Source organism: Pseudorasbora parva, chromosome 21 (assembly GCF_024679245.1).
Source record: "Pseudorasbora parva isolate DD20220531a chromosome 21, ASM2467924v1, whole genome shotgun sequence".
Classification (NCBI taxonomy): Eukaryota; Metazoa; Chordata; class Actinopteri; order Cypriniformes; family Gobionidae; genus Pseudorasbora; species Pseudorasbora parva.
Genome location: NC_090192.1, coordinates 27,326,611 through 27,354,439, shown reverse-complemented (window position 1 = coordinate 27,354,439; position 27,829 = coordinate 27,326,611). Strand labels below are relative to the sequence as shown.

Below are 27,829 nucleotides of genomic sequence, written 5' to 3'. Positions count from 1 at the left end.
CTAACTGTACATTACCTCTTACTTATCTTGCAAAAGTGTTGCTTTCCTTCCACTGATAGTCATTTAACCAAAATTATCACATGCTGTTTTGATATTATCTTATTTACTCAAAAGATACACAATAAGCCTGACACAGAAGAGTTATACATTTGTGATAATCATCAAAAATATTTTTTTTTAATGTAAAACATGCCAGATCATTTTGACGCAAGGAAACAGAAACTTTCTCATCAGAAGCACTTTATCTGATTTTGCACTGACCAAATTCACAAAAACCTTCGGAGATTTATTATAAAAGACTCATCGTTTTTCTTAGATGGTGTCAGATATAACAGGAGAAAAATTTCATTTTTACACTTCAGAGGGCACGTGCGACCACTCATTTTTTTTAAACCTGCTTACATTCGCACGAATTTGAGAACCACAGAGATGCGTATACAGTACTGTGTGTAATCATCATGCTGTTGAGTTATAATGTACTTTTCTAGGATCATTATGAGTGCCATTTTTCATATGTATCAGGATAAAAATCTTCACTGCAAATTTGAAAACAATCTCAAAAGCTTTTAAGGTCACCTACCACTTTCATTATGTAAAGTCCCTATAATGCATATTTTAATTAATTACAAATGAAAATAAGGATTAGATATGAAAAAAAGCATGAGGAGGGTCAAACACACAAGGGGCCAAAACTAATGATGAAGGTCACTGCATTTTAATAAGACGAGTTAAATGTGTCAGCCGCCACTAAAGCAGTCTGGTGCAAGGTCACATCTAGTCAATTTTCTCTCTCAGTTAGTGGAGTACTAAAGCTCTCTGCGTCTTTCTCAGTCCCACACAGACACGCACAGACACGCACACGTGCGCACACACGCACATATACGCACACACACAAATTACCAAATGGCCCAAAAGATATCTGAATAGGAGAGATTCAGCAGCATTGTTACATAATCATGCCTCATATCTGTTTATATTGAGACCACATAATACCAAAGAAAAAACTGACCTCAGTATAGGCAAAGCACTGGACACTCAGCTTTCATTTGTATTCATAGACCACAGATCAAAAGAACCCACAGGCCAGTCGGTTTCAACCAGCTCACACCACCAGTGATCTGCAAAGTGTTCCCCTGTTGCTTCCAATGAGCCATAGCTTTGGATATTCTTACCGTTCTGCTCATTGTGTCCTTCATTTGGCCCTCTGGGCATCTGAGCATCCACAGTCAGGCTCAAGCAGCCTTGGTACTCAGCGGTAATGAGTTGCCTTTCTCTTCCATCATTATAGACGACTGAGCAATAACTCCACTGTCTAAGTGCTATCCTCATTTGATAGACACTATCTATCAAAGAAGTATTTACAGCAGATTTAGATTATGTGCAACACCTTTTTTCTCACCTCTAAGCACACACGCTCGCTCACTTAGTCACACACACACACGCACATGCACACACACACACACATGCAAAATCTACATTGAAACTCTACATGAATCTTAGTAGCTGCCTATGAAAGCATCACCATTTTGACTGCAATGAAAATGTTTTTGAATGTGTGAACAGCTTCCTATTGACAAATATGAAATGAAACAAGATCTATCTATCTATCTATCTATCTATCTATCTATCTATCTATCTATCTATCTATCTATCTATCTATCTATCTATCTATCTATCTATCTATCTATCTATCTATCTATCTATCTATCTATCTATCTATCTATCTATCTATCTATCTATCTATCTATCTATCTATCTATCTATCTATCTATCTATCTATCTATCTACTATATATTTTTTAGAGTATTGAAATCAAGTGTCACTATTCTGTGTGTTGCACATGAAATGTGAAAGAGCTCGTTCTTTTAAGAGGTAAAATCACAACCCTTGAAGTATGTAAAATAAAAAAAAAATGAGTGGGAGGATGTGTATGTGCGTGTGTATATTTGTGTGCTTTGTTATGTGGATATTGATGATGATGATCTAGTGTGGGAGGGATGCGTATGTGGGCTGCCTGAGCGATGTCTGACCTTTGTTCTGAAACTAGCATCTATAATATTCATATTCTTTATCCTTCTATCTTTACGTACTCTATTTTTCAGCAAAACTTCAACGTCAAATAACTTAATAAGCAAAGCCCACGTGAAAGACAATACATACTATTTAACCAGGAACAAATAGGAACCTTACCCCAACAAGCATTATTAAAAATAATTGCAAAACATCCATCACAACCCTTTGAAATATTGTCTTTGGTTAAAAAAAAAGGACTTTAAGGTTTTCTATCTGATATCATACCAAACATCTCGATGAAAGCACAGAAAGCAGACAAACTCAAATTTAACACATTACAGTATATGTGACAAATGAACAAATGAACAAATGAACTTTTTTTTCTTTTGAGTTCATGAAACGGAACTATTTTAAGTCTGAATTGTTTTGAGTTCTTTAAACTTCTTTCTTTTATTTTAGACTTACATTTACCCGAAACAGGGGTATTTCCCAGCATGCTTTGCCACTTTATATGAAAGGGAGAGTAAATTCTAAAATTGAGTGTTATATAATGGCATTTGTGCACAATTAATGTTAAGTGGGAGATTTAGTAGTGTTTAATCCGTTGCTATGCTAATTAATTTATTAATTTTTTTTGGATGCAGCATCAACTTGTTTTGAGAAAATGTATATGTTTAATGTTCTATATTGCCGTACTCTTTCAGCAAATGCTATTCTATGCTAATGTTATCAAAGCAATGTCTTGCCAGTTAGCATTTGCTGAATTAGTTAGCTATAGCTAGCCAAATTTCCACTACTAAAAATATTTAAATTTTGATTACATGATCAATTTAAGTTAAATGTATGAATGAGGACATTTATAAGTTAAGAGCAATTCAAATGTATGAGCCAGTTGTGCTTACATTTTTAAGTTAAGCAATTCAAAGTTTAAGTATGTAACAGAGTTTTGCCAACTTATTCGGGTTTACATTGCATGCTAAATGCCAGCTATTTTTACACATCAAGACCCTTGAGACACACGCACGCACGCACACACACACAAAAGTTTAACATGATAGTTTCTATACATAGTTTCTATACTATGAGGTGACACTCTGGTTTATAAAGTGGCATGCTGGGACACCACCCTGTTGTTATGCTTAAGGACCATTTTAACTGTTAGTCATAGATAGCTTTTATTTAAACCTTAGCAGCTACATCAATTTATCTGACAATGCATTAACGTTAGAAAATGTGTCCTTTTTTAATTTCAAATCATCATGAGGCTGCAGAGTGAAAAACCATATAACATGCACACATATGAAAAAAATAGGGATGCCAATTTGATTTAAAGATACCAGAACATTGTGGAATTTCTTTAAACTGCATATCGTATTTGCCTCTCTTTCAGAATCTGTGACTAAGAAAAGGAAAACAATCCCCTGCTAATAATCCCCTCCATCAGAAAACAATACAAAGATCAAAAATTACCAACTGCAACTGCAAGTAAGATTATAGCCGTTTCTGTTAAATCACGACTTTTACAAGAACCAGCAGTTCAAACAGAGAGGGGGAGTAAAGTGTGAAACTGTGAGGTGCAAAGAGATGTAGGCATTACTGTGACCTTCCTTTCCAAGGCTCCCCATTTCACTTCACAGGTTACTTTCAAGTTCACCTGTATTCTTTTCAGCATCAGTTAGACCCCTTTCTGTGTGAGAGTAAAAATGATCTGGAGGCTTGCCAATAGCTATACTGCCCTCTACTGGCACATATCCATGGCGCACACATTTAAAGGAAACCAATTGTAACAAATAATAGATCAGCAAAATCTAATCAAATACATTTACAAAAGCAGCAACTTTCATGTAAATATGCCCAGCTGTGGTATTCTAATCAAGGAAGTAAACACTTACTGTTCATCTCCAACTTTCTTTATCCACTCCACATCACACTGTCCACACGTGGAGCTCACGTCCTGTGCAAAAGAGAGTCATGTCAGGCTTTATCTATATATTCTATATGTGCAATCTGAACTTTATGTGAACCTTCACTCCTGTTCAATAGTTTGGGGTTGGTAAGATTTCTTAAAAATGTTTTTTACTTTTTCTTGTACTCACCAAGGCTGCATTTATTTGATAAAAAAAAAATCTGTGAAAACAATAATATTATATTGAGGTATATTATTATAATTTAAATTACATTTCTTTGTTTAACATATTTTAAAATGTAATTTATTCCTATTATTGGAAAGCTTAAAATTCAGCGTCATCACTCCGCTGATTGATATGCAATTTGCAATTTAATGCATTCCCGATAAATAAATGTATTAATTCAAGTCATTTCAAGATTATGAAAGCATGAAAGTGTCACTGCTGGATCTGGATCTCAAAATTTAAAGGCAAAATTCAGTTATATGCTGTAATTGGAAGTAAGACAAAGTTGTTCTTACACTGTTTTCTAAGAATCTCAGAAAAAAAAGTGTGTTACAGCACACAGATCATAGACAAAGAGAAAAAAAGGTTATATACGGAACCTTAAATGGTTGTATGCACTATATAAATAGAACCTATTAGGCATTTCCATCATGGGATCCTTTTATGGATTTAGTTTTAATTAATTAATTTGGTTTTAATTCATTTTTAAATGTTAATGACATTTTATGAATTAAGCAGCTTGTAATCAAACATTATCACTAGAAAATATTTTTAAAACCTGTTAAACATTTCTCTTTATATACAGTGCCCTCCACTAATATTTAGTTAGTCGATAAAAATAAAAACATAAATATGAATGGGAATATACTTTAGAGATATAATTACTAGGGGTACCAATAATTGTGGCCAACATGCATTGGAGAAAAACATTTGTTTTATAATGTGAGTTTTCCCCACATTCAATTGTTAGAATTTTGTGATTTAAAAAAAAAAAAGAACGATAAAACAAATAAATAATGCAGATTTATTTTCACTGCTGCTTTTTGCTCATATTTACCAAAGGTGCCAAATACCAATATTAATGAAGGAAACTGTCAAATCTTTTTTGGCATGAGTTTTTTTTTTTTTTTTTTTTTTCAGTCAAGAATTAAAGAGTGCTGAAGGTGTGGTGTCACTTTGTAGGCCCACCGGCACTTAGCGTTGCACTAGTTCCCTCAAGAAAATAAAAACAAAGATTTTTACATAGGCTTTTGGATTATCATAAACAACAAAGTGTATGATACTTTATCATGATAATTTTCACAGATGAACACAACTTTTATGAATTTTTAAGACTAAATGGTTACCAGAAGTAATAAGCTAAAGGTAGGCTATAAACTGACTAGACCACGGTCCCACAACTTCAACTTCACCATCACAAAGCTTCCCACAACTCTTTCAGTTTTTATCTAAAAACATTTCCCCAGAATGTTTGAGTTACATCATTTATAAGAGCAAAATTTAAAGTTTAATAAGGCTGTAAAAGCGGACTAAGCTTACCTTTTCGGCTTGATGAAGCTTAATGTCCCCAAAAGCCTCTGTAGTCCCATTTAGCCACTTGTTAGGAATCAACTTTTTCAAAACACTTTAACAGCTTAAAAAAATCCAGAGTGGGGGTAATACTGATGCATTGTATATAGTAGAATAAAACGTGAAAGTATATTAAGCTTGTGTTCACCACAGACCTCATTTCAGCCATTTGATAAAAATCCCATAAAAAAAAACACTGACTTGGGGGCGATGGAACCAGAAGTGCTAAAATGCTAACTCTTTTTGGCATTTTGGCCTACAAAGTGGTGTCATACTGTGCAACTCTATAGGCGTCTATATAGAAACCCGTTGAACCTTTTTATCCAAGATAGTAATTTTGGTCAAAATTCAATTTTGAAGATGTGTAGTTCATAGTGTCTTTAAGCATGTGCATGTTACTGACCCTCTGTCTATGGTTGCTTTGCAATTCTCTCAGCTCTTCACGCAATCTCTCACATTCAGATTTTAACTCCTCCTCCCTCTGACATGCCCCCTGAGCCTCATGCCGTGCCCCCTCAAGCTCCGCTTCCAGACGCTGTAATTTGAGGTCTGAGAGGGTGTCCAGACTTCGGGAGCTCTGTAGGGTCATGGGGCAGTCTAGCACTAGGGATGGGACAGTTATTATAATTAGATAAGCCAAACACATTGTGTCAATTAATAAAAACAACATCAGTCATGTGCCTTTCACAGAGCCAGGACAGCAAAACTATTAGCAAAATCCTCAGTAAAATAATCTGAAAAATGTTTTGATGAAAAAGAGTTCAACATATGCAAATACAAAATTTGTTTAAATGAATAAAAGTAAGTAGGACATTTCAGAGCTTGTAAAGCAGAAAAATAATGTAAATAAGCTTGTTTTTTAAGCTTAAGTTATGTTGAATACTGTTGAAGTGTAAATATGTAGCCTGGATGCCAGCCGAACTCAGGCAGTTCATTCTCCAGAAAAAAATGGCGTTTGGGGGTAAAATGTGTGTTATTTTGGCACGGTTGCCTGCTAAAATTCGCATTCCTGGGTCTATTTATCACATAATTGAGGTCGCTTCAACCCGCGGACATGGAAAACAACCCTCTGGAAAATCGCAGACTTGGCAACACAGTGCAGTTGAGTTCTGTTGACGTTTGACAACTAATGTTATGCGTCGCTCCGTTGCTTTGATTGGTTGTAGGTCTATCCAATTGAGGTCTTTCCTGGTTCAGTTGAAACACGCCCCATAATCACAGCCCAATGGAGAAGTATCAGACTCATATTATGACTTGAATTGAGTATGACGACATCAGGCTAGTAAATATGTCTATAAAGAGCAATAATTCTAATAATAATAATGTTTAATTACAATTCAGTATGCAAATAAATACAAGACCAACTGCAGTACAGTTTGCAGATATTTTGTCGAACAATATTAAATTTTCAAACTTTGAGTTATTAAAGTATGAACTTTAAAAAATAGATGACACATCATAGGCTGAAATTATATAAATCAACTAAAAATGTGAAGTATAATGTTCCATAAATATCAATATATTGCTGGTTTTCCTCAAAATGTTCTTTGAAGTAACAGATCTTTCTCTGACCTCATCTCTCGCTCAACACAGGTTTAAGCAATGCCAACAAATTTGTGTTTCTCTATGATACGTAATGGGAAATTCTCTCCTCCATCAGACAATGGAAACAGGCAGGAGATTTGGTTGTCACCCTATAGGGCCAACAATGTTAACCGGGCAGACATCCAACCTAAAGTCCCTTAACACATGTCCTTTACTTTATGCAGCTCTGAAACCTTGAAGATGGTGAATACAAGACTGAACTATTTCCCGTCAAAGCGTCCTGCTCCTCACCCCCGGCGTGGGCACTGTGATTCAGCAGCTCATAGAAAAGCAGTCCTTGAGCCAGCAGCTATTGTGACAGTTCAGCAATAAGCAAGCAGAAAACACACCCCCCTGCACGCCTACATCTCACACCAAAAGCAAAGTGAAATGGATTTTTATTCTTTTTTTCTTCACATTTGCATTTAATATTTGTATTTGTTCACAAAATTGGCATCATTCTTGTATTGTTTTCTACAGAACTACAGGGTCTACAGGGTTACCGAACACCTCTGTGGTGTAATTTACATAAACACATAATTTGCTTGAGTTCTCTGGGATTATTTGACTCCTGTCGAGTGCCTTTGAGTTCGACTGAAACGTTTTAGATCCCTGAAAGGGGTCACAGGGGAAAGGTATGTCCTCTCCAATTAGTTACATAGTCTCTTTGTGGCAAGAGTCTTTTCTGAGCCGCAATCCGTATAAAAAGAGACAGTGAAAGGAAAGAGACAGGAAGAGGGAAATGAGATAAAAGGAGAGGAGCAACACTACACTCTCATCAGGGGGGAAAACAAAGAGGACCAAAAGGACAAGAGGGCCGATGCTTGGCCTGTTTGAAGTCCTTCATAGTAGAGGGGCTCTTTGAAAAAAACTAAATTAGGCTAGATTGAAAACTGGACAAAAATTGTGAAGCAAATATAATGAAAAAGGATACTTCAAAGACCCCAATACACAATCTGTTGTTACATAAAAGACAAATAAAACAAGATATTATGATGATAAAACCCTAATAGCATATATATATAGCGACGCAAGTGTTTTTGCTAGTTTCAGCCTGATGCAGTTATCATTTTCACATCCAGCGCCACATTGTTTAAATAGCAAATGCACTCGCACCCATTTGTGTGCCCATGGCCCATCGGCCCATCGCCGATGTAATTTTCAGTCAGAACGCTGTTCACACAGCAGGAGTTTGAATCGCTGACAGGTCCAGATATTTAGCATGCCAAATATCTCCCGGGCGTCGGCGACTCGTTGGCGATTATCTCTGATCGCGTCTTTGATCATTCACACTGTGTGATTGTTACTCATGTGCACAAGCACCGTTTTTTCTATGCTCTCGGGCATTTGTCGGCGATTTCGCAAAACCTGTCAGCGAGTCAAAATCAGGGAGTGTGAACTCGGCTTAAGACGTAGTAAAACGATTGATCGTATTTAATCATATGCATAGGAAAAATAATGTGATCATCATCATCATTAAACATATGAATCAAAACTGCCTAATGTTAGCGAATGAAATGTGGACCCAGGACGAGCTACAGGACTGTACAGGAACTACAGGACTCAGTCTACTCCATCTGTGTTTGATCATTCCTCTAAATCTGATCTGGATACAGTCTTTCACAAAAACATGATTTTCTTAGCTTTTTGGTAAAAATGTTGCTTTTTTTTATGAAACATACCCATATTCAAGTGTTGATGAAAAAGGAATGTAAGAAGCTAGAATAAAACAGTTGATTTTCAGTTGATTCCCCGGGTGGCGGGGAAAGAATTAAAGGGAATGGGAGATGAGACTATGATAGGTTATTGCACGTTACGCCCAAAACGTTATGCCCAAGATTTACTAAGAGATGAGGTACAACCCTTTTGGAATGCTTTTTCCCCGTTGTTAAAATAGCAAAAGTGAATTCAGACCTGCCCTAAGTGCACATGCGCAATGCATTTCAGGCCGTGTGCTCAGATCGTTAAAATAGGCCCATAGCTTTTAATTGTCTTAACCACAAATGTATGACTTTATTGGAGCCGGTGCAACGATAGGTTAAAGAGCTTAAGATACGGGTACACAAGTTAACAGGTTAAAGGGGTGATGAATTGAGAAATCAACTTTCCCTTGAGCCTTTGATGTATAAATGGTCATGGTAATATAAGAATATCCTGTAAGTTTCAGAGCTGAAAACTTCCTTCTTGGTAAAAGGAAAGCTTTTATAGACACCAGGCCCAGAAAACAAGGCTCTCAAATCAATGACGTATTAGAAGGGTGAAACGCTGTCTCTATGTGTACGCTGCTTGTGTAGCCCCGCCCAACGTCTCGTGGAGTTAAACTGATCGCGTTACCGAGCAATAAACATGACCGCAAGATAATCGTTTGTAAACAAGACACAGGTCGACACTGGATTTGCAGACATATTGAGATTAAAACACAATGCTTTTCCTTCTATATTGGATCCGAAAGAACACTTATGTGAGTAAAACATGTTTTTTTATTTGTGATAGTATTGCATTGTTGCAGATCGATTACGCATATGTGTCTAACAGAAAATATCTTAACATGCTGTCACAGGCTGGAGAATGCCTTATTTGTTGGTTCATTGCGATTCGGGATCAGATCAGATCAGAATGGATATGTTATAGGCCAGGGGGCTAGCAAAGCCCAACATCCCAGGGCTATGTGTTTTCCATTTGCTGGTACATGTTGGTAATGTTCACTCTCTTGACTTGATATTCGAAGAGCGCGTGTGTGTGTGCGGTTCACTTTTATCCACTGATCGGACGGGCCAAGTAATAAAAAAATGTATTAATCGCGGGTGGATGAGAGATAAATCATAGTGTTTATTTGATAAATACGTTTTGAGTGCACCGTCAGATAATTACTCCGGTTTCCGCTTTTAAAACAATCCCTCCCGTGAACTGACAAGGGAGTTGAAGCTCATTAAATATACAAATCTTCTCCAATCCTAGCCGTGGGCGTTTACTTACAAGTTTCCAGTGCAGGCACGCCCATCAAAGCCCAGCGTTCAGGAGAGAGCCTCAAAACCAGTGTACAAAAAAGCCTATTACTAATTAGTTTTTGAATGTAAAAACCACACAAAAGGCATTAGTTGACCTCAGACAACAGTATAAAACACAAAAAAGCCAATTCACGGCACCTTTAAAGTTCCAGTTTTGATGTTTTGATGTAAATATTTATTCATCATACTGTTGAACTTGACGGTAGCTCTTTTCTCTCATTATTTCGTAGGGAGCCTCAAAGAAGATGTGCCCTGTGTTTATCAGTATCCAATTATGTTCATGGGGTGAAAAAGAAAACCTCAATAAACAAAGAAAAAATTAATTTGATAACTTTTGGGAAATTGGGGAAGGCTATTCTGTGCCAGATTACAGTATTAAGATGTTTGGTCTGGAAACTCACCATTGACAGGGCTCAATCCGAGGGGCGGGATAAACGGTTGTCTTTCAAACTAGGATAGCGCTTCAACCAACCAGAGTAACGAAGGTGAAACAGAGCTTGTTGATAGATTAAACATTCGCCGTATCCGGTCAGCAAAACTCCGAACACATCTTCCCTTTTTAAGAATGACTTCAGTGCCGTTCTTTGTTCTTTTCTCAGAGAAAAGCTTAACTCCAAGTCTTCCAGAGTCGCGGTCAAAGCTGATTCGAAAGACCGCCGTTCGCCAGTTTCTGTATTTACTAGAAGCAAGCAAACGCAACTCGGCCGTCGTCATTATGGCCCCGCCCACTGACTCTATACACGATGTGATTGGCCCGGCAAGAGTTAGGCGAATACAGCTCAGAAGGGTATTGAGAGTTGCTAGACGACACTCACGGGCAGATTAAATTTGTTGCCGCTAGGGTGCGTCTAGATTTCTAGGCTTTTCTAAGTATTTGTGCTATTCTTGCTAATTTCCTGACCAGTGATTTGTGATTAAAATGGTTAAGACCATTAAAAGACCACTTAATAGTGAGATCATACAAAGTACAGTACTGTCTGAATACAAAAAAATTTAATTCGCTCTTTTAAAGACACCTATATGAAATTGACTATGTAGTGAATAGTACATGAAGGAATGAGTCAGCAGCACTAGCGTTTTTAAGCACAGATCTGCATGTCCTAGACCACTGAGTGATTTTTAAATGAACATCTGCATAAATACACAGAACAAGACTTACTATGTGGGTCAGGGCTGTGTAGTTGCAGATACTGCATGTCTTTGTTGTGTAGCTGTGTGTTGAGTTTGTGTAGAGAGCTCTCCCTCTGCCTCAGAGCCGACTCTAGACTGTGAATCCGCTCAACGTGTTTTTCCACCAGAGACGTCTGAGACCGGGAAAGAGCGAGAGAAGAAAGAGAAAAGAAGAGAGGGAAAGGGACAAAGATGAGCACAAATGTAAAAGATTATAAAAGATTAAAAACTGAAACACTAAAAGAGGAAGCATAGAGGGACTGATCAAAAGATAGACAAGGGCAAAGGGCCGTTACTTTCACCATGCAAATTCTTCCAACATTCACGTCCATGTGGAATTTTTGTCAGCAATAAAAGATGAGGACGTGTAGATGTAACAGCTGATAGCAGGCTAAGTGTTTCAGAGAGGCGAACGGCACAGATGCTCAAAAGCTTGCATCATGCAATTTTCAAAACTTTACTCTTTTGGTCCCAGCCAAATTCATTCGAAGCCATTTGAGGCCCATGTTTAAAACTGAGGATGCAAATGTGCATATATGATTACAGATATCCAGCATCATCCACTTTTACAAGGGCTTGGCTGGGAAATATAAGAGCTCAATTACATTCACACAGCCCTGTTAGGATGTACGCATAGTACAAGATTAATCAAGTGGACACCTGGTTGGATTAAAGCCTGAAGCACATGGAGAGGCTAATTATCGCAACTGCCCATCCGCTTGGCAGCCAAACTTAGCATGGATGTCGGGGAATGAATTTTTAGAAGAGCTCTCACCATCTTGTCCAGGTCTCGCTGAAGGCTGGACTTCTCCATGTGGATCTTCTCATAGGCCTGAATGACATCTTCAAGCTGCTCCTCTCGTTCTTTGCTCTTCTGAAGCTGTAGAACACACACGCACACGCGCACGCACACACACACACACACACACACATTACAAGGACTTTCCATTGGCTTAATCCTCACAGAAATCTTTGTGCATTTTAAATTTTCATCAAAACATTATTTAGTGTGGCTTTGAATTTCAAGGACAGTTGCGCTGTCCTCAGGCTGTATAATGACAAGCTGTTGTAACATTTGGTTTAGGCAGGTGTAGTATAAAAATACATTAAAAATATTCCCATTTTGTAAGTTATTTCTTGACATATTTCTTTTTTACTGGTTTGTTTGTTACCATTTTGGATTTTATATGTTCACAGTAGGGCCATAATATCAGTTCTGCTGGAAGCTTTGACCTAAATCTTAAGCATTAAACTTGTTTTTTACACTACATAAAACTTTGTACTGTTGAGCAAGTGGCTTCTGGACACATTAACTATATTTGAAAATGATGTAGTTATAATCTTAATAAATTCATTAACACACTTTTGTTGAAAAACAGTGGTATATGATTAATGATTGGTTTTTAGTTGTGACATTCTTAATTTTTTGCTATCCTGGTAACAAATAAGCAACAAAAACAAAGTTTATGTTTACAAGAAAAGAACACGGACGTACAAGATTAACAAAATGTAAGCTTTTGAGTGTTGAAAAGGCAAGTGACTTCTGTCATGCTGCATACAAGTTTCACATTCTTACAAATTGCTTGTCACTGTAAAGACACGGTGTAAGAAAGAAAAAAACATTTATAGACAGAGCCAGAGGTTGTTCTGCCATTATACTGTATATAAAAATGTACTGTTGTTTCCTGTGGTTTCTTTTTAATGCAGACACATAAGTATCTATTTCAATTATCATATAACGCACCTCTCTGCAGTGATCCTTTGGCTTTACAGATAATAGCTTATTTTCAGGAAAATAACAGAACGGGGTATTTACTTTCAATTGCGCTGCATTACATCTCAGCATTAGCTCATGACTGCAAAGTTCCTGGTGTTGGGAAAAAAAGTCAAGAATGAAATACAACAAGACATGGATCAAGGAGGAAGGCTGCAGTCAAGCGATGATGGAGGGGAAGAATAAGGAATGTACACACAAAGTCGAACGTCAGCAAAAGCTAGGGAGGTGTGGGAGAGAGAAGAACAGATGACAAAGAGAAATCTGGCTCTTCGACGAAGGGAAGGCTGCTGGGTGGCTATGGAAACACATAGCAAGCATCATTAATTAATGAGATGCTTCACCAGGCAATGAGCCGAGAGATGCAGAGAGAGAGTATGATCTTCCCATTTACACTCCACATCACAGCCAGTCGGGGGAGACAATTGAGAGCGGTCTTCAGGCACGCAAAACCGAACGCTTTCTGGTCTAGATTATGTAAGGCCTCTGTCATGAATGACTAGGCATTCAAAGTTGTCCTTTATTACCCTACTAATCGTATTACTGTACCTCTCTAATCTTTCCATTTTGTGACACGTAATCCAGATTTACAACGCAATATAGCCAAATCACAATATAACAAGAGATTGTTTGAAATTAGCAGAACAACGGATGAAACACAGTCCAGAAATGTGTGTGAGCGTATATGTGTTTGTTCTCTCACCTCGAGGGTCAGCATGTTGACTCTCTGTTGCAGACTCCCATTCTCGGACTGAAGCAGCGCTGTGTCTTTGGGCTCAAAGGAGCAGTAGGAGTTTCTGTCCTCTCCAAACTCGCTTATCATGGGGAACTGCATACATACATACACGGGTCATCACAGGCACAAACCGCCATTTAAACAGAATCATTTAGAGTTCAATTAACAGTTGTACCACTTTTGATGGAAAGAAACAGCATCATATTCACTAACCATCCACAATCTGGTTTAACCAGGCACTATCTGCACTGTTTAAATGAGGTCATTGTCTTTATTTTCAGCACAAATATGCATTATTTTTATGTAAATGAGGTATAGCAATTTAACATTGTGCAGAAAGCAGTTGGTAAACTTTTTTTTAAAACAGATGTTTGTGAAAATTCTCAAGCAATTATAAAATGATTGAGAAAAGCATTGGGCATATATCCAGATGAAATATAAAATGAAGCACATTTGTTTTTACTGTCTAACTCCCACTTTCCATTCCTATAAAACAAAGGAAAAAGTAATAAATAAATAAATTAATTCAAGTTTACATTGTAGAAAATGTACACTAACATTCTATAGTTTATGGTCACTTTCTTTCTTTCTTTCTTTCTTTCTTTCTTTCTTTCTTTCTTTCTTTCTTTCTTTCTTTCTTTCTTTCTTTCTTTCTTTCTTTCTTTCTTTCTTTCTTTCTTTCTTTAAAAAGGAAATTATTACTTTTATTCAACAAAGATTAATTAAATGAATCAAGTGACACTAAAGACATTATTTTCAAAAGCACACCAATGTTATTTTACATTACTTTCTATTCATCAACTATTCCTTAAAAAACTTAATGATAAAAGACATTAATGATAAGACATTAATTATTTCTAAAGGATCATGTGACACTGAAGACTAATGATGCTGAAAATGAATTTTGGCCTTCCCAGGAATACAATTACATTTTCAATTATATTAAAACAGAAATCAGCCATTTTAAATTGTAATACAATTTCATGATATTACAGTTTTTACTCTAATATTGCAAAAATTTGTTTGGTTAAGTAAAAGCATCCTTAGAGAAAAAATCTTTCCAACCCCAAACTTTTGAACGATAGTGTATGGCAATACTGAACATTGAAAACATTATCATTATTTCAGTGATCATTATGTTTCGCATGCTATATGGTTAGGTTCTTCTAACCATAATTTATGGAGTGTGTAGCTTTGTATTTCTTAAACAACCAAGTGGGAAGACACATTGACTATATTCCAGAATGACAATGTCAAGATTCATCAGGCTCAAAATATGAAAGAATGGTTGGAAGGGAGCATAAAGGATTCTTTTCACACAATCTTCATTGAAAGTCTTTGGGATGTGCTGGAGGAGAATTTACAGAGTGTTGGACTCTTGCACTGTCAATACAAGATCTTGACCAAAAATGTATCCACATCTTGATGGAAATAAATGTTGTGATGTTATTTCCATCAAGAGGTGCATTAATTATTAGTCAGGATCTTGTATGGAAATTAAAAGCTACACAATCCATCAATTAGCGTTAGAAGAACTGTTGCCAAACATATTACATGCTAGAAACATAATAATAACTGCAATAATGATCCAATCATTGACTCTTAATCATTCGCCTATTTAAATTTTTAAATAAATTAATTTGTTCCTCGATTCTACAAACAATAACTCATTATGACAATATGAAAGGAGTTTGCTTGAAATCTTAGCAAATGTATTACAAAATAACACCAAAAAAAAAAATCACATACATAAGTATTTACAGACATGATGCTTGCCATTTAGGCCAAAGAGTCCAATCTTTGTTCCATCAGACAAAAGTATTTTGTTTCTCATGGTCTGAGAATCTTTCAGGTGCCTTTTTGGCAAACGCAGACGGGCTGTCATGTGTCGTCTGGCCACTCTAGTGTACAGGCCTGATTGGTGGAGTGCTGTAGTGCTGTATTGGATTCACCTGAGCTCAATTTTAAGAGTCATGGCAAAGGCTGTGAATACTTATGTTCCTTTTAATTTTTTAATGTAATACATTTGCAAATATTTCAAACAAACTTCTTATATGTTGTCATTATGGTGTATTGTTTGTAGAATTGAGGGGAAAAAAATGTATTGAATCAAATTTGGAATAAGGCTGTAACATAAATGTGGAAAAAGTGAAACGCTGTGAATACTTTCCGGATGCACTGTATACTGTCAGTAGATGCTGCGTGCTTTGATGTGCTGGATCTCATCAATTTTTACTCCTACGAGCTTTGAGAGCTGTGTGCATTTGTTCCCCACGTTTAGCCCTTTACTAGGCAGTGAGCCATAGTGAACACAGAACCCTGGAGGCGCTCGCTCGCTTTCTTTCTCTCGCCTTCTGCAAAAACAGCTGTTCTTCAGAGGCTAGCCATCGTTGGTGCGTATACATGCATATGTTTGGGCAGGGCTAAACCAAAAAGCTTTAAAGATACCCAGTCTTGAGCATCTCCAACCTGCAGCTCCCCAGAGGCCTGGAAGCTGGCCAACCTACCTATTCGTACCCAAAGATCACATCAAATGAACCAGCTGCGCACTTTGTTGAGTAGTTTACTGCACAGCATTAGCATTGTGCTCCTGATTTGTAATCTAAGGGAGATAAACATTCTCATCATGTGAATAATAATCACGTGTTTAAAGATTAATTGAGACGTGATCTACTTTCCGATCAAAACAGCATCAGGAGCCCCTTGTATTGTGTGTATAAGTGGCTTTGTGCGTTTTTATGTGGACGCTTGACATGCTAATTGCAGAGAGCATGCACACTTGTTTATGTACAGCTCTGCTCACGTGTCAGCTGGCCTATAAATAAAGCTCTTTCATACATGAAGCAGGCACAGCTCATAATGAGCGCTGTCATGCCACAGTCATTAATCAACTGACAACAGTTCAAATCAGTATTCAGCAGCTCAACTCACAAAGATCACTATTATTTCACAAGAAAACTATAAAGCTACTCCGCAACAGTTAATTAAAACATTTGGCATCTACCAGCATCAAGTAGGGTTGCTTGACACAAGAAATGCTTCGTTTAATTATCATTTTTGCTCTTTCAGTGCAGTTCTCTGCTGTGCACCAGGTAACAGTATTATCACTTGCTATGTGTCAACTCTGCTCTACTCTACATGCCCCATATTAAACGTCTGTGACCATGTCACAGTCTCTGCAATAATCTGAAATGAGACAGGAAAAAAGAGTTTAAGGCTAAAAAGGATGTCTACAGCCTTTGACAACATGATTATATCATATATACCACACTAGCTTAAAAATTCTTAAGCATCCCTTTTACTTTATAGTAAAAACTAATTTGATAGGCAAGAATTACTCATTTTGAAATTTTAATGAGCTTAATTAGGCTAAACAGACTATTTTATCTACAGTGGCATTCACAAGTAAATATTCATTCATAATTAATTTCATAATTTTATGTAAGCTTTTTGAGGTACAATTTAAAATTCAAATGTGATGTAATCTGATGTAAATTTTTTGCACTCTAAAGCATTAGGCGTGAGAATGCATCACTATTTAGTGGAAATGACAGTAACAATTTCGTTTAGGGTCCAGTTCTCTAGTTGCTTATTAGCATGCATATTGCTTAGATATTGGCTGTTTGTCAGTACTTATAAAGCACATATTAATGAGTTATTCTGCATGACCATATTCTCTATGCCTTAATCCTACCCAATTCCTACCCAATACCTAAATTTAACAACTACCTTACCAGAGGTGGTCAAAGTACACATCTTCATTACTTGAAGTAAAAGTACTAATGGTCAAATATTACTCCGGTACAAGTGAAAGTTGTAAAAACTGATTTTTACTTGATTTAAAGTACAGAAGTATTTGTTTTTAAAAGTACTTAAGTATCAAAAGTAAATTTCCTTTTTAATGTCAATGCATTATTTTATTATTGTTGTATAAATGCACACTGTCATCATGGTTTAAGCCAGTCAGTGATGCTCCATCTGACATACTAGCATACGACTAACTTAAACTACTTTTAAATACTAAAGTTACAAAGCTCTTTACAAAGCTGCTGTCACTTTAAGGCCAAATGCACGGATCCAATACACTGATACACATCTGATATCCTCCAACTGTTTTCCTTCACTTAAGACATAATCAAGTTTGTTTATGTGAATACTCAACAAAATAAGCATTTTGACTTTCTTCAATTTTGCTATAAACTATAAATCAGTGTTCAATAAATGCTGTGAAATCATTGAACTTCACAATAGTCTACAAGAGTGATTCCTAAAAGGCTTTCTGCAAAAACCCAAACACCTTTTAAAGAAGAAAAAAATAATAATCCACTGACTTTCAAAGCTGCGACAGAAACGACTTTCGACTTCGAGGACCTTGATAGAAATGTAGTGGAGTAAAAAAGTACGATATTTGTCTTTTGAATGTAGTTAAAGTAATATGTTTTCAGAAAAAATAATACTCAAGTAAAGACCAGATACTCAAAAAGTGTACTTAAGTACATTACTCAAGTAAATGTGCTTAGTTACTGTCAAGCGCTGTACCTTACTAACTATTAATAAGTCGTAGTTAATAGTTAGTTATTACTGAAAATTGGACTCTAATCTAAAATCGCCTCAATGGACTGATGATAAGCGGGCGCTTCACAAGGCTCTGCTACATTGACCACTCAAGTTTAAAATCAGTGCTGTCTAAAGTTATACGGACAGTGAAGAGGATTTTCGTAAAACTTCTAAGGACTCAAAGACCTTTTTCATAACAAGCAGCCAACAAGGTTGTTACAGACAGCTTCAGTACATTTGTTTAATGTATATAACACTATGTGTCATTCTGAATCTTGTTGTACGCAAAGCTATAAGAAAAATAAAAGCTGTTTAAAGGAACAGACCTGTGTATGTGATGCTGTGAAGAGAGCTACATGCGACCATATTAAAAATCTGGGATGTCTTTTATTTAAGCCTGGAAATATATGGAGGGATTTTTCAGCCAGATTATAAACTAAAAGTCTAAAACTAAAAGTCTTAAACCAAAACTAAAAATCTAAATTTGAAACTTAAAGTCCAAGTCGAAAATGAATTTGGTATTTAGGATTGGGCATTTGGTATTTAGGATAGGGCATTTTCTATTTAGGATTGGGCATTTTCTATTTAGGGTTGGGCATTTGGTCATTTAGCCATTTAGGATTGAGGATTGGGGATTTGGGGATTTAGGATTGTGAATTTGGTATTTAGGATTGGGCATTTAATCATTTAGCCATTTAGGATTGAGGATTGGGGATTTAGGATTGGGCATTTGAGGATTGAGGACTGGGGAGTGTATGCAAATTAGGAGGCGTGGGCCAAATACTGGAGGCTGGGTTTGAAATGGCTTGTGCGCAGATGCACCTTATGGACAGCAGAGGGAGCTCCCAGTGCTAAGGAGCACACTTTAATGAAACCAAACGGAGTGAGTGAGCGGCTTGAGCGAGGACTGTGCGATAACTTCAACTTAATGACAGCTTTGTAACATTTGTGGCCTCAAACACAAAGTCACCAGTGAAAGGAGTGCTATCGGTCTGACGACGAGAAAGCAGCAGACAGTGCAGCAGGTAAGATGCTAACATTAGCTACTAGTTATATAAGCTGATATTGCTAATATGCTTTAGTAGGGAATTATTATATTGGGACATGCTGCCTTGTTTTTTAAACTGCGGTTAACCCCGATCTGACATTAGTAGATACACTCCTTTCCCATTGCCACTAGATGGTCTTGTTTATGTTTTTTTCTTTTTTGCTATATAGCCTATATACATTTTATTAAGATTGTGAGAGAAAAGAAATTAGGCTTGTTCGACTTGAACGCTGCACACTGCAAGACCTATCGGTTTGACATCAAAGTACTGCGATGCAAAAGCATAAGGAGCGTCTACTCTCTTTGATGTCATATGTTGTGTGTGTATGTATGTATGTATACGTTAAGACGATGTCAGTCAGAGCATAATATAGCAATATATTGCGGTCCTTTTTACACTGCACAAAAACCCTGCTGTTACATCGTCACTGGCCTTCATGATTGCTTTCCTAACCTTGTTTATATATATATATATATATACACATACATATATACACACACAACATATGACATCAAAGAGAGTAGACGCTCCTTATGCTTTTGAATGCCAATATAATAATTCCCTACTAAAGCATATTAGCAATATCAGCTTATATAACTAGTAGCTAATGTTAGCATCTTACCTGCTGCACTGTCTGCTGCTTTCTCGTCGTCAGACCGATAGCACTCCTTTCACTGGTGACTTTGTGTTTGAGGCCACAAATGTTACAAAGCTGTCATTAAGTTGAAGTTATCGCACAGTCCTCGCTCAAGCCGCTCACTCGCTCCGTTTGGTTTCATTAAAGTGTGCTCCTTAGCACTGGGAGCTCCCTCTGCTGTCCATAAGGTGCATCTGCGCACCAGCCATTTCAAACCCAGCCTCCAGTATTTGGGCCACGCCTCCTAATTTGCATACACTCCCCAGTCCTCAATCCTCAAATGCCCAATCCTAAATCCCCAATCCTCAATCCTAAATGGCTAAATGATTAAATGCCCAATCCTAAATACCAAATTCACAATCCTAAATCCCCAAATCCCCAATCCTCAATCCTAAATGGCTAAATGACCAAATGCCCAACCCTAAATAGAAAATGCCCAATCCTAAATAGAAAATGCCCTATCCTAAATACCAAATGCCCAATCCTAAATACCAAATTCATTTTCGACTTGGACTTTAAGTTTCAAATTTAGATTTTTAGTTTTGGTTTAAGACTTTTAGTTTTAGACTTTTAGTTTATAATCTGACTGAAAAATCCCTCCATAGAAATAAGCCACCAGTTTTAAAAAAGAAATGTTATAATAGTAATTAAAATTCTGCAATATATAGGTCACTAATCAAAAAGCACAATACACTTTTTGGATCATTCTCAAATCAAGCTGGATAACATGATCATCAGGCTTTACACAAACATGTGGAGTTCATGCAGATTAAGAGCTGCTGTCATTAAAGCAAATGGGAAAACCAAACACTTTTTCAGATAGACATTCTGAAAATCTTTTCTTTCTTTTTTTTCACTAAAATAGTTTCACAAATGGTCTTAAAGTGGACTTTGGACCTTTGAGTTTTGTTACTTTTGATATGAAACAAAGTCTCAGCTTTCAAAGCCTCTCAATTTTATAAAGAAATTCAAACAGTAAATGTCATTTTGACCCTCTTTTATGTTGCATGATCGATCCCTGTATCTGCTTTATTTCAAGTGGCAGAGTGGAACGCATATGAATCAGTCCTCTCTTACGCTTCACGTTATAGCATGAAATAAACTTGAATAAACTTCAGAAGGTGTGTTGAAAGAATGTAACCTGTCATGTAATCAGTGCTTCAACTGCGGAAAGACATCAATAAAACAGCTTGTATGTCACGTAATGATATAGGAAAGCCATTCAACGTTAGCTAGAAAAAAAAGAGATATTCTAGAGAGGAGCATTTTGCTAATTATATGAACTGCTGTCTTGTTTGAATAAAATCTTTTATGAAAACAAGTTTGTTAAACAGCCACTGTTTAAATGTGTTTAATAGAAACATATTAATCTATTTTTAAATGTCAGTTGCGTGTTGATTATTAAATAAATAAATAAATAAATTATTAAATACACTTTTCACATATATTTTGGTTCATCACAAACATTGCACATTTCTAATGTTCTAATCATTAAACAGATGAGTGGGCCAGACAAAATGACGGAGACATTGAACTGACAGACAGTTCTGTAGCAAATCAACCCAAGTTTAAATCCACCTTTTGGCGTATATCAGATCGGAAAGGCATTTATTTTCAATAAAAATTAATAAAATATTTGAAAAGTGGAAATAAAGTATCTAACGTGTGTTTGATAATAAAGTGTTTATTGGTTAGGGTTAGGTGTAGGGAGGGCTTTATTGTCCCAATAAGGTGGCATCCATTTAATAATTTTAATAAATATAATCATTTACACCAGGGGTCTCCAAACTCGGCCCTGAATGTCCAATGTCCTACAGAGTTTAGCTCCAACACCAATTAAACACACCTGGACCAGCTAATCGGTGTCTTACTAGGGCCTAGACCCCTGATTTACAGTTATTACTTTTATTATACTGTTTAATGTACAACAATACTGAGATGCAAATAATATGCCACCATTCATAAATAAAGAAAACATTGTGTAGTGTATAGTGTAAATAGAATCTATCGCTATTTTCACTTGTAAGTAGCAGCTTCCTATATTGTACAGTAGTGGAAAAACCCGAGTACAACCCAGCAAGCAATAGTCATCATTTAATTTTTCATCATTTTGATTACAAGGTGTTTGGTTCCATTTCTTTGACAGCCCAACTTTTGCCTTGTTTAAGCCTAGACGCCAGGACTGTGTTTGGACACCTATTAGACATCTTTTAATTGCAGAATTGCTTTCTGGGAACTGGCCAGCCCACACTACCGGTAGTTACACCACCGGCCAACATCTAAGGTGACCTCCACTTATATCTGAGCTAAAGGACCTTTGGGCCATTACCTTTATCTCATAAATCTTGAGTTTTCTTTTGATGTCTGTATTCTCTCGCTCGAGGCCAGCTAGTCGGGTCTTGATGTCCTGGTAGGCGCTGATGAGGGCGAAGTGGGAGGCAGAGTACATATCTTCTGATAAGGGAGAGCTCGACCAGCCCACCCCGCAGCCATCTTCTTTCAGACCCTCGTTTCCCCCCAGCAAGCCCAACTGGCCCCCGAAGAGAGACTCCATTTCTCCTGATCCTCAACCTGTGAGATGTGAGAGAGAAAGAGACAGGTTGTTTATGTGAACCAAACATGTGAGCTAATCAGCCTTGCGGCTTTCGTTCATTCATCTTGAACATAATTTTTCACTTCTCATCGCTTCTTCAATGGTTCTGTTATTGTGTTGTTCGCTTTATAAGCTCCACTTCCTCACTTAGGATAATTATTTCCATTCTCAACTACACTTCATTAGTATTGACAAACACGCCACAAACCACCAAACCGCACCAAACAAAAGCATCTTTACTGAAGGCCAAGGTTGTTTTCTTTCTCAACCACATGCCCTTTAGCTTCTCTGGATATGTTTGGTCCTTTTTTGAGGGACAATGTGGTCCGACCACAGTCAATGAGGCATCATCAATTATTCAGAAAGACAAAGGCCAGAGATAATTAAGAGCTGAGCGGCATGACCTGATTCAAGTACATATTGTGCTGCTAAGAGGATGACATCACCGCCTAGCAACAGCCACTGAGATCACATGTATAGCTAACTGCTATTTCTTACTAGCTTCTACAGGGTCAGCAAATTTTGTAGATACAGCATGGTGATGACATTACATTTGCTGGAGAGAAAAATAGGCACTTCAAAAATCTGCTACCATTTTATTTTTTTATTGGTATATATGAGGGTATATATGAACTGTGTTCCGAACCTAATGAGCTGTCGTCTTTTAAGTCAGCATCCTAAATGAAATGAAACCTCTTAAGTGACAGATTTGGAGCGCTCTAAGCAGCAACTCTGTGCGTCATTGTGTCCTCACTCAAACCACACAGGAGACATGACAACACTGCAATCATTTGCTGTTAGCATGTTGCTAAGCTAACAACGTAATACAAAGTGTTGCTAAGCTAACATTGCAATACATAGTTTATGCAAATATTCGGTATTCTTATAATTGTAATTGGCCCAGTTATTAAACTGAAATATTTTTCTCCATACCTTTCAGTATTGATTACGGTATGTACAGAGGTATAAATATAAATATAATTTCCAAAAACACTTTTCTAATGCTTTACACTAATATTACAATTCAGGTGTCCCCAGAGTGTGTCTGTGAAGTTTCAGATCAAAATTTCATACAGATCAATTAATATATAATTTTGAAAATGGCAATTTTTGGATTGAAAAATTAGCTGTGTGTGTGTCTCCTTTAAATGCAAATGAGTGTCTGCTCTCCACCCCCAGAGGGCGGAGCTTTCACAACTTGTGAACACGCGAATGAAAAACAAAAAGATACATCTGCTTGGTTAAGATCATCTCTATTGCGGACATGCTCACGTGACATAGCAGTTCTTTATCATCAGGAAATATCATCTGCATGAATCATCTCTTGACTGAATAACTTTAGTAGCTTTATTAAGAACACATTTCTTACTTGAATTGTGCTGTTAAATGCTCTGGGGAGGAGATAAACATGGCAGAATTATTACAAGACTTCGTAATAATAGCATATTATTAGCGAAAAGGAGCTAGCGAAAGATCCAGTGTGTATCTGTATTTGCACTCGTCAAATTACATTTCCAACGGGTTTTCGCTTCGGTGAGTAATGTAGCCAATCACAGACATGTTTGTAGATTTCTACAATGCAGTTGGCCAATCACAGGTGTTAAATTTGGAATCCACTCACCGCTCAAGTGTTTGTCCAGGCGCTGAGATCAGTTAAGACGCGCGTCAATCCTCTGTAAGTGCAGACATTGTGAAAATAAGAGATTCATTGTATACCAGCCTCACTGCGGAACTTTGTGAGATTGCGTTTATTGAAAGAGTGACAGCTTTTAGTAATTATAAAGGGGTAAACTTTTATTTTCCATTCTTGACAAGAATCTGCAAAAGGCTTGTTCTGAGACACTGCTTATTATTTATGGGATTTAAAAAAAGGAGTGAATGGATGTTTACCATTATAGGATGGTTGTGTACACACACTGTCAACACACATTTATGTCCAAACCACATAAAAGTGAATTTTGTATAATAGGTGCTGTTTAAAATGACAAATATCCGATATCTGATAAAAAAAAAAAAAAAAATTAGTTTGTGTCGGAAGACCAAGATGGCTCAGGTAGCAATTTCTCTTGGTTTTGAAACTGAGATACAGTGTCAAAATAAAACAACAGAAGTGTAGTAACTGCTCAAAGACATGAACTTGACTTGAATGCATGATGTAAGGTAGCCATGTTTGTAGAGGTGTAGCTCTATTAGTCCCCTGTGTGCTGCCTTCATGCACTTCAGTCCCCAGAGCGCACTGTCCACACCATGATGAATCGCTCCAGTGCCATCAACAACACTCATTCACACTAGACAGCACTGCCTCTGCAAAAAGGCAGGACACAGACATGCACTGATAACATGGAGTAAGCAGGGGAAAACATCTTCACTGTAAAGCGTTTAGTAAGATAATATGGATATGTATGCAGCATCAGGTTGGCCATCTGATAGAGCACAGAGGTGTGAGAAGATTTTACTGCACACACAATGAGTCAGAGGCTTCTTACTTAGTGAGCTAATTTTGATCACTTGCGTACCAATGGTTAAAAACGTACAAAGAAGCCTTGGACCTCTTCCTGGGTGTTCTCTTGATTCTACTCTCTCTCTTTCTTGCCATCCTTCAGGGTAATCCAGAAAAACACCCACTCACACCAATACATTTGCTCAGGCATGGCTAAGCAGCATGACCATGGGGGAGAGATTGCTGTTCTGATGAAGGTGTGAATGTGTGTAGGTGGAAGAATATCACTTTAGAGACATTCCAACCCACTACATTAATACAAGTGTGTTCTCACTCAGGGCTTCTCTGGTGCTGAAGGAGTTGCTGCACAATGCACTTATCTTATGTGATAGCTATGTTATTTCAAACATAATGAAGTGTCAGCTATTGTTGCATGATTATCGTTGTAAAAAACTTTGGCTAAAACACAGCAGTCAGAAATCACCTAAATCACATGCAGTAAATTTGGTCAATCCAATAGGGTTGCACATTTTCTCCCTGTGGAATTTAAAAGTTTAAAAATTTAAATGTTTTTTTTCATACAATAAAATGGCTATATAAATATAAGTAAAACATAAGTAAAATACATTAAAATGTATTTTATGTATTTTAAAATACAGTAAAATATTTTTATTATATTACGAAATATACAATTTATTTTAATTTTATTTGTATATTTATTATAATATCTAATTTAATTTATAATAAAAAATGTAAAAAAAAATTGTAAGACAATATATTTCTGTGTTTATTTTTTATAAATAGTTAAAACATACTACACAGATTGCCTGTTTTGTTTTCCTTTACATGGACTTTTAGTTTGCTTCTCTCAGTTGCCCGTTTTCCTTTGTCTGGGCAGAAATCATGTTCATGGATGTGATTATTAACGTTCCCTTTCAGTCGGTCACGTTCGACGTACGTCAGAACTGAACCGACGAATTGGGATCTGCCCTCAGAGACCTATCCACTTCGAGTGTATAAAAACGAGCCAATCGGAGATTGGCATGTGATCCACACATTCCACGCTCCGCCCCGCAGCGCGGGTATAAATAGGAAGTGGAATGGTAGATCAAATGCTTTTTTCAACTGAGGAGCCGAATCCGTGACTGGGCTCCTAGCTGAAGCACAGCTCCTGGCGACGGGACGTACGTCTCCGTTCCCTCCCTCAGGGAACGAGGGTTACATACGTAACCGAGACGTTACTGTAGCATGAAGCAGAGCAAGACCGAGTGTTGTGGGAATGCAACACATGCCTCGCGAGCAGCGGGACTTTTATTATGCCACAGCCCCCGCGCCATTTACGCTTTTCCGGTCACAAGTATGAGGTAACGCAGTTACTCTGTTTATCCTATTAGCTACATCTGAGTGTGTTGAAAATGTTATGACGTTACTCTGTGCGTTTGCTCAGCGGCTGCTGCGAGACTTGTTTCACACTGCAGTGAGAGAAAAGTGTTTCTGCAGAATAAAACCGGAAACCGAGGATAACACAGATATGATGCAATTGACAGGCGACTCCATCACACATCCCCATTCCTTGATTAAAATAGCAATTTTCTCACGATTTACAAAATAGTTGGAAACACGTAGGATATTGTAGGTATTCAAAGACCAAAATATATAACCCTGGCCTGGTGGTTTTTGGATATTTTACTGAAAATTTTTACATAGTGCACCTTTAATTGACCTGCAGAGTGATAATTTAAATAATAATGAATGTGTTTATGGGACAGATTCATTAAACAGGGGAAATAAGAGCACAATTCCAAAAAAGTGCTGATGGAAGTGTAAAGTTCTGCGCTTGATCTACTGATGATGTGCAAATTAAAGAACACAGACGCAGCCGGAACATTTCAATAATCTACACAATCTACCAAGAGCAGGGCAAACTAGCATCTCGTTTAAGACCGCTTTTTTTGGGGCGGTTAATAATGGTGCTAATACCAGTAAACTGAGTAGTCCTTGGTAAATTACCTTGTGCAATTCATTTGAACACTCTCCTCCAATAAATTTTGCATCTGAAAGGGAAAATCATACAATTGCGTATGCAATAAGGTCAGCCAAAAAGAACTTTTCTTTTCTGCGTGTCTTTAGTAAATTCTGACGGTAGTTTACCGCCAAAAGAGGGTTTGTGCTGGCGCAAGCTGTTAGTAAATCTGGCCCTAGATATGCAATGTTGAGAAAAAACTTCTTTAAAGTGAAATGATTTCTGTAATTTCATTGATCAAATGATGCGTGGATCTGGTCTGGCTACAATCAATTACTGCCATTGCGTGAAAAATGTAAATCAATAATAAAGTATTAGTTCTCTGATTACAAGTATTTTAAAATGTAATATAATCTAATTACACATACTTTTTTGATTCCGATTACATCATCCGTATTACATACAATATAATCAGTACCCAGCACTGCAACCAGTCTCCTTTATCACTGATCAAGCATTATTGATGGACTAACTTGTTTTACATAAGACAAACTAGTACGCTGTTAAAATGTTTTTATTCCTGCCTCTGGTGCCCCTAAAAAAATAGGTGCATGATGCTCCTGCTTCCTATTGACAAGAGTGCTGCTCTTGCACAAACATACAGCCACCCCGGTCTCAGTGAAAACAAGAATTTAAGCGCATGGATTATAACATGGATCTAACAATTTGTCAGGGCTCAAAACCCTGGCAAGAGACAAGACAAACAGACAAATGGGACACTCTTGCCATGGCTAGCTCACATCTATCTTCACTTCTTACTCCA

The 27,829-nt window shown here is 37.1% G+C and overlaps 1 protein-coding gene across 2 annotated transcripts in view; it reads right to left on the bottom strand.

Moving 5' to 3' along the window:
• Positions 1–27,829, bottom strand: part of tbkbp1 (TBK1 binding protein 1) — a 70,780-nt gene that overhangs the window by 13,193 nt on the left and 29,758 nt on the right. For both annotated transcript variants that reach the window (XM_067429623.1, XM_067429624.1), the window contains 6 exons: positions 22,340–22,581; positions 13,735–13,860; positions 12,033–12,137; positions 11,247–11,391; positions 5,899–6,098; positions 3,906–3,967 (listed from right to left, as the gene is read on the bottom strand). In XM_067429623.1, the coding sequence (XP_067285724.1) occupies positions 3,906–3,967; positions 5,899–6,098; positions 11,247–11,391; positions 12,033–12,137; positions 13,735–13,860; positions 22,340–22,564 (863 nt within the window). In that variant the 5' untranslated portion in view covers positions 22,565–22,581. The remainder of the gene's footprint in view (positions 1–3,905; positions 3,968–5,898; positions 6,099–11,246; positions 11,392–12,032; positions 12,138–13,734; positions 13,861–22,339; positions 22,582–27,829) is intronic.